The sequence below is a fragment of the Mirounga leonina genome, unplaced genomic scaffold, assembly GCF_011800145.1.
Source record: "Mirounga leonina isolate KUSES-001 unplaced genomic scaffold, KU_Mleo_1.0 Mir_115, whole genome shotgun sequence".
Classification (NCBI taxonomy): domain Eukaryota; kingdom Metazoa; phylum Chordata; class Mammalia; order Carnivora; family Phocidae; genus Mirounga; species Mirounga leonina.
The window spans coordinates 85,420,141-85,428,220 of record NW_023270268.1 but is presented as its reverse complement, the minus strand read 5'-3'; the positions used below and the strand labels follow the sequence as shown (position 1 = coordinate 85,428,220).

At 48.3% G+C, this 8,080-nt stretch overlaps 1 protein-coding gene across 1 annotated transcript in view; it reads left to right on the top strand.

Annotated features, from left to right (window-relative positions):
- The first annotated feature begins 1,952 nt into the window (after window positions 1-1,952).
- Window positions 1,953-8,080, top strand: part of SLC51A (solute carrier family 51 subunit alpha) — a 17,260-nt gene continuing 11,132 nt past the window's right edge. The window contains exons 1-2 of the mRNA XM_034990767.1: window positions 1,953-1,990; window positions 2,560-2,690. Of these exons, the coding sequence (XP_034846658.1) occupies window positions 1,953-1,990; window positions 2,560-2,690 (169 nt within the window). The remainder of the gene's footprint in view (window positions 1,991-2,559; window positions 2,691-8,080) is intronic.

The window sequence follows — 8,080 nt, the reverse complement described above, 5'->3', positions numbered from 1 at the left end:
TCAGGCCATCATTGCCCTCGGCTAATCCATGGGTCACGCTGTCTGGAAGATGGCCACCTAGGGACTCTGGGTGGGGCAGCAGTGTACCCCCTCAGAGCTAAAGCCCTCCCTCTCACCAACACCCCGTCATTTCTCTCTCCATTGTCATCCAACCTGCCGTTGGATGCCGTATCCAACATCCATAAGAGTCAGCCAGTCTCCCCCGGGCCTCCCAGCCCCTGCTGCAAGAAGAGTGTCAGCCCAGCCGCCTTCCTTTCCTGACTCCCTCTCGCTCTTCATTCCCCTTTTCCTGCCTCCCTGAAGAAGTTTCAGAGAACATCCTCAGTGCCCTGTTACCTCTTCTGGGGAAGTCTAAAGTTCAGGCCTTGGGACAATTAAGCTCAAGGCCTCTCACCAGGCTAGAGATGAATGACCTGGAGGGTGTTCCTGTCACATGTTTGAGGCAGCTGAGTCAGCCTGTGTCTTTGTCAGGGTGGGATCAAGGCAAGTGACCCTCTGTGGGTCAATGCCCGTGTATTCCTTTTGCTATCCCCTCCACCTCAGGAGGGAACTGGGTCCCTGAGACTCCTGGATCCCTACACTGTTCTGTCCCGAGAGGTGTACTTTAGGAGGAGGGTAACAGAGGGACAGAACCATGCCTGACCCTTGGGAGACATTTGAGGTGTACAGGGACAGCAGCAGAGAGTCCTCTTGGTACCCACCAGTAACTGCTTCCTCTGATTGTAGCTCCTCACCATCCCAGAATCCACTCTCTTGTGCCTCTCCTGGGCTCTTTTCTTACTTTCGGAATTCTTACCTGAACCTCAACAGAGCTCCTGACCTAGGTCCCTTTTTGCCTCACTCCACACTCTCATGGCTTTCTATCCAACCTGGCCTCAGAACTTCTCTGAGCCTCAGTTTCTTCATCTGTAAAATGGGAATAAAGACAGTAGTTACCTTACAAGAGCAGTTGTAAAGTTTCAACAAGATAAGGAACATACTGCATTTCCTACAGCACCCGGGGCACCAAAAATGGTCAACAAACATTTGCTGCTGCTGCGGCCAAGCTTTCACTAGTTTATCAGTCACGTGACCAATTCTAAAGAGCATTCAATCCATATGTATTGGGCCCTGTGCCAGGAACCTAGGGGTACTGTGCCTGGGCTCAAATGGCTTTAAATCTACTTGGAGAGAGAAGAGAAATCACTAATCAATAAAAAGTTCAGAAACATAATTTGGCACAGCTTTTCAGAATCTGTCAAAATGCTCAGAAATCTCACTCAGCGACTCTGGCCTCTTAAGTACCCCTGCATCTTTGCTGCGTCTTTGGCTGCTGTTTGGCAGGGTAAGCCCATCATCAGGATGAGGAAGGCTGAGACTGGGGAAACCCACATGGGCCTCGTCTGTTTTTTCCAGCTCGTTCTCCCTTCTGCATGCCAGACCAAAGTGCCAATGCAGTCAGGGAGCTGGCCTTGACTCTCCCGTCTCCAGGAGACCAGAGATCAAGTTCCAGCCAGGTTCTGGGAGACAGGGGTTTGCTGACTGGTAGTATTGCAGGGAGGATAGAGAACTTTATTCCACCACCACCCTAGAAGACTCGTTAGAGGGGATGTAGCATGAGGGCTGGCAGGTGGCAAAGGGTAGCCAAAGGCATTGTGGGAGGGAGGCAGGAAGGACAACACCTAGGAGAAGGAGGAGTCAGGAGCCAGGGATCTCAGCCAGCCAAGAGGATCAAATTCCTCTGGGGTAAACTCTGAGATAAGCTCTAGGGATTTGTGGGCACGGGAAGCCTGAGAAAAGAGAGGCAGAGGAGAAGATCCTGCCATTCCCCTTACACGTGGCTGCCGTCCTCTCTCTGACAAAGGCCGGCAGGCAGCAGGACCAGCAGGAGCCACCTCCCTCAGGGCCCCCACCTGCCTGCCCCTCCTTGCCCCTCAGTGCTTGCTGGGAAAGCCAGAGAGGGAGAGAAGACGATGGAACCAGACAGGACTCAGATAAAGCTTGACCCCAGGTGAGTGAGGGTGGCAGGCCCAGAGCCAAGAGCCAGTTGCTGAGCAATGGTGTTCCCTATCACACTGGCCTGGCCCTTTCTCCCTCCTGGGGCCTTTGGCTCCCGGGACACAGGACGAGGCAGACGAATAATGGTCTGGCTGGCCCTGAGGTCCTGGGGGCCAGAGTGTGATCCTTCAGAGCCTTGGCTTTGCCCCTCAACTGGGAAGAGAAAAATCTCAGAGCGGGGGGCTGTGAGGGGCAGGCACAGAGCCCCAACCTGCTGTGGACCCCTCCCTGGTGCTCAGGGCCCACTCTTTCTCTGAGGCCCTGCTCTTTCTTTCTGGTCAGTGCCTGGCCTGTTGCCCCAGTGGAAATGGAGAGAGGGAACCGTGGACTCTTTGGGCACCGAAGCCAAGCCTGCCTATGGCCTAGGTGGCACTTGTCTTACATACTAGTCTGGGCTCATTTGCCATTTCCTCTAAGAATCGGGGCCTCGAGGGGAAATGTACAAGCTCCCTGAACTCAGGAGTGTTTGAGGGAGTGTCAGATAACTGGTGTTCCTTCTGGTCCCCCCCTTGCCTCCCCAAGTCCCCAAGTTCTGAACGTGGGCTGGTATCTCTACAGGTACACCGCAGATCTTCTGGAGTTACTGAAAACCAATTACAGCATCCCCTCCGCCTGCTTCTCTCACGCTCCCACTGCAGCCCAGCTTCTGCGAGGTGAGTCAGGGGCCCTCCCCAGGGAACTGGAAGGAGAAATGAGCATCCCAGCAGGAAGCCAGGACAGCTGACAGAGGTGGTCCTGAGCTGACCAGCCTGGAGAGTGTCTGTCATGGTGAAGCCCTTGGACAAGAGCAACTCCTCAAGGAGCCAAGAGGCCAGAGGAGGGGCACGGCAGCCTAGCCAGGGAGACAAAGCTGCAAGCTGGACCTCTCACAGATCCCAGCCTCAAAGCTCATGCAAGGTGGGGACACTGGCCTGGAGCATTGTTCAAACCCTAGAGCCATCCAGGGACTCAAGATGATGCCTGTATGATCCAAGCCCCAAAGAATCCTCCTTGGGGCCTGCATAATAGCCTCTTTGGGAAAGGGTCTACATCATTCTAGAGGGGCGGTCATTAAAACGTAGGCATGCCTGTAGAAGTATTCTGACCATGTTGGCCAATCAGATCTTATACTGAATTGCTTTTGAAAGTGCAGAGCAGAAGATGGGACTCGGTTTATTCCCTGGCCGCCTATATGACAACCAAATGATCCTAGCGTTGTTCTAGCAAATGTGGCTCCTATCTGTATTTTATCTTGTTTTCCTACGGCATGATTAACCACCTCTTAGATATTAATGAAGAGGAGTCTGTATCTCTACGGTATTTTTTTTTATAAAGTTATGTTTCTTTTTTTTTTTAAGATTTTATTTATTTATTTTGACAGAGAGAGACAGCGAGAGAGGGAACACAAGCAGGGGGAGTGGGAGAGGGAGAAGCAGGCTTCCCGCTGAGCAGAGAGACTAACATGGGGCTCAATCCCAGGACCCTGGGATCATGACCCGAGCAGAAGGCAGATGCTTAACAACTGAGCCACCCAGGCGCCCCTCTATGGTATTTTTTTTTTAAGATTTTATTTATTCATTTGAGAGAGAGAGCATGAGCGTGATGGGAGGGGCAGAGGGAGAGGGAGAAGCAGACTCCCCACTGAGCAGGGAGCCCCATGTGGGGCTCAATCCCACCACCCCAGGATCACAACCTGAGCCCAAGGCAGACGTTTAACCGACTGAGCCACCCAAGCACCCCCTCTATGGTATCTTTAATGTTTTTTCCCATGCTCCTTCCTGATACCGTCACTTCATCGAGTAGACTTTCTGACCAACGGGATGTAGTCAGTGTGGATCAGGAGGCAGATATGGGCATGTGCTTGGACAACGTTCAGCCTGGTTTCAGAGCGAATGACAACCGCCAGAGAGTCCAGAGAGGTTTTGCAGCTACTCTGGGGTTCATGCCAGGAGCTAGCTGCTACATCCAGCTTGAGGAACCTCTCGTTCAGAGTGCAGCTTGTGGCAGGAGTGTTCCCTTACACTAGCAGTTGCCGACCAGAGGCAGTTTGGTCCCCCAAGGAACTTCTGGCAATGAGTAGAGACCTTCAGTGGCCACAACTAGAGGGTACCAGTGGCATCTAGTGGAGATGCCAGGGATGCTGCCCTGAATACAAAGGAAAGTCCCCCATGACAAGGAGTTACCTTGGCCAAAGTGTTGACAGTGCTGAGATTGAGAAACCCTGCCTTACACAGTAAAAATCGATCTCACATTGCTTTGTGAAAGAATGTGCAAATAGAAGCACCAAGGATCTTCAAAGTAGGGAGACCGTTCTGGGTCTGGTAGTCCAACGCACTGCCTCATTCCCAGGGGGAATGTTAGAGAGTGGAGAGCAGGCGGTGGGCGCTGCTGGGGTGGGGATGCAGACAGAAGGGGCAGGCAGGTTCCCCGGATGCTGAGGAGCTTAATCGGGCAGGATTCCAGGTTGCTGGTGGAGAAGCAGGGGACAACCGAGAGGGCTGGGCAGGTGAGGTGGGGCCTGATGAGTGTCAGGCAGAGGAGTTGTACTTTATCCTGCAGACAGAAGGAGCCGGTGAGGGAGCTGAGACTGGGAGGGGCTGGACAGTGCAAAATCATTAATCAGTAAACAGGATGGACTTCGGGGAAGAAGAGCCTTGAGAAGCAGGGCTAGGCATTGGAGGTTATCGCCCCAGCCCAGCGTGGGGATCAAGAGTCTGAGCCAGAATGGTGTCAAGGAAAGACAGGGGAGGTTGGAGAACAGAGGCAAGTCGAAGAAAGAGCGGGCTACCCGGTAAATAGCTAGACGGGGTAAGTGAAGGCAAAAGAGCCCGCAACCACCACCCTGGGGAACGGGGTGAGGGCAGAGGCGATGACCCCCAGAAACAGGAAAGCCTGGAAGAGGCTTTGCCCTGAGGATATGGCAAAACCCTTCCTCCTCCATCTGTAAACTGTTGCCCCTTAAGTTGGTTGCCATTTGAAGAGGAGGTCTTCGGGGAGAACTACTAAACACGTTTTTGAAATGTCTGTGACATGATTGCAATGACAGTCCCTACAGGATTTTTTAAATGGACTGATCCAAACATTTCTGTGAAAGCGTGAAGGGCCAGGAAAAGCCAAGACAATTTTGAAAATGTGTATGGAGGGTACCTGCCCTACCAGGGATTACGACTTATAATAAGACTAAGCAATGAGTAGTAAGTGCAAGGGGCCTAACGAGTAGAAACACGGAACCGAACAGGGCACCCAGAAATAGAGCCCGTTTGGGCACGCACTCTGTGAAGGGATGCCACACACACCAGTGGGCAGAACGGACTCCTCGAGAAGTGGTCTGGACAATGTATTTGTCCCTGGGACAAAAAAATCCGTGGGAAAATAGCTCCAACGTAGCTTTAATGCAGACAGCTTAAATACCTAAATGCAAAATGCACACATTTTGACAAAAGACAATATAGACAGATATCTTTATGATTGGGAGTGGAGAATAATTTCTTAAAACACAAGAAAGCACAAATGATCAGGAAGATTGACTCCATAAGCAAACTTTTATACAACTAAAGACACTATAAACAATGTTAAATACCACACCCTGACTGGGAGAAGATATTTTCAAGCCTAACTAACAAAGGATAAGAAGTCAGTATAAGAGAAATTACCCAATACAAAGAGTGTAAAATATGTGAACAGACAGTTCATGCAGAAGAAACCCAAATGACCAATAAATGGACAAAAAGATACTCTACTCAGGAATTAGGGAGCCGTGAATGAAACAATGACATTTCCCTATAGTGAATCTGAGGTGACAGAGAGGGCTCGTGGACCACCGGTGGGAATCTAACTGGGAAAGCCACTGTGGAGAGTGATCAGCTCGCTGCAGCACGACAGATTCTCATCTCCTCCAGCCCAGAAATTCTGATTTTAAGTGTCCACATAAAAGAACTCTCCCATATGTGCTTAGCAGACACGTCCAAGAATATTTATGGAAGCATTTGTTTGTCATAATGAAAATAATATCAAGAAAACAATGTTAGGTGGGAAAAGCATTTTGCAGAATGATGCCATTTGTGTAGTTTTTTTAAAAAAAGATTTTATTTATTTACTTGAGAGACAGAGAGAGCAGAGTGAGAGAGAGAGAGAGCGAGCACAAGTGGGGGAGGGGCAGAGGGAGAAGCAGGCTCCCCCCAGAGCAAGAAGTCAGAGGGGGGCCCTCAGGCTCCAACCCGGGATCATGACCTGAACCTAAGGCAGACGCTTAGCCGCTTAACCGACTGAGCCACCTAGGTGCCCCCATTTATGTAGATTTTGTAAAACGCAAAGCAATATAGTATGTTGAGTATGTACCTATATTGTGAAAAATTAAAACATAAGTGAAAAAGATATACACCAACGTCAGAACAGTAGTTAACTCTGGGAGGTGAGGTGGGGAAGGGAAAATGATCCAGGAGGCATGTACAAGGGCCATGAAATACATCTGTAATGTTTTATGTTTCTAAAAATAATTTTTGAAGCAAAACTGGCAATATTGTAACACTCTTTAAAATGTGTTATGGGGGGTGCCTCGGTGGCTCAGTTGGTTAAGCGACTGCCTTCAGCTCCGGTCATGATCCTGGGAATCCCGGGGTCGAGTCCCGCATTGGACTCCCTGCTCAGCGGGGAGTCTGCTTCTCCCTCTGATCCTCCCCCCTCCCATGCTCTCTCTCTCTGTCTCATTCTCTCTCTCAAATAAATAAATAAATAAAATCTTTAAAAAAAAATGGGTTATGGGTATATATATTCCTGTTTGCTCTATTATTCTCTTTATTTTTGAAATTTTTGTAATTTAAAAAATAATTATAAAAATCATTTTTGATGGCTGTGGTAAAATGCTAGTCAAAAATGTATGCAATCTTAGAGTATAATTGCAGTAATACAATCGGTATGCACTTTAACCAGGGTGTTTTTTAAAGCTACTTTTTATTGAACAAATACTACATGCCAGGTGCTGTGCTAAGAGGTTAATGAGAGGATGAATAACCTGTCCAAGGTCAAGAGCAAGCAGTAAGTGGGATTTTACTTTGAACTCAGGTGTCTCTGACTCCAGAGCCTACGCTCTTAACTCCCATGAAGACAAATATGCAAAAACGAAAATAACTTTTAGGTAGGAACTAACTAGAATTATGGGAGATACTCTTTCAAAATTTTAATGCTCTAATATTGTTTTCATTATTTAAAAAAAAATTATCTTCACTACTATTGTGGACACAGTGGGAAATTTGCTAGTTGCTAAAGGTGTAATTGAATTCAAAATGGTCAGTTAGACAAGCATTTCCCAAAGTGTGTTTTTTGGAATACTAATCTTAAGTAGTGCCTCATGAACACAGAATCTATAGAAAAATAAGTTTTGTAAAAGCTATATTCTATAACCTCCACTAGGAAATTAGTGTAAATCAGATTAAAAACTTGAGTATGGGAAGAAACAGGTTTAACTTTAAGGCATTTCCAAAAATCCTCTGGCCATAGAACACTTTTGTCCCATGGTATCTATTAAGATGCAGGAAAATAAGGTAGGGACAGTCTTCAAAGAAGATAAACGAGTTTTATGGAGAGCAGTAGTGTCAGGCTATGGATGCTGAGAATCTTCTCTCTCAGCTTTTGTGCTGGGGCAGTGGATACAAGAGCCTATAGATACTGCAAGTTGGAGAGAGAATATAGAGTGCCAAAGCCAGAAGTTACAAGAGATTGCAAAAGCATGTCTGTACTGAACAGTCACATATGCCCCCACCCACCTTCATAAACTTAAACAACTTTGTAGGGTTGGGTTTCATGGTTTATATCACTTCACATTCACTCCCATTGCTATGGGAACACACACCAAGAGTCAGTGTGTGCAAAGGTTAAGAGTGTGGGCTCAGCCAGAAACCCCTGGGTGGTTTTTTTTATTTGTTTGTTTTTTAAAGATTTATTTATTTATTTGAGAGAGAGAGCACATGAGAGGGGGGAGGGTCAGAGGGAGAAGCAGACTCCCTGCCGAGCAGGGAGCCCGATGCGGGACTCGATGCGGGACTCGATGCGGGACTCGATGCGGGAC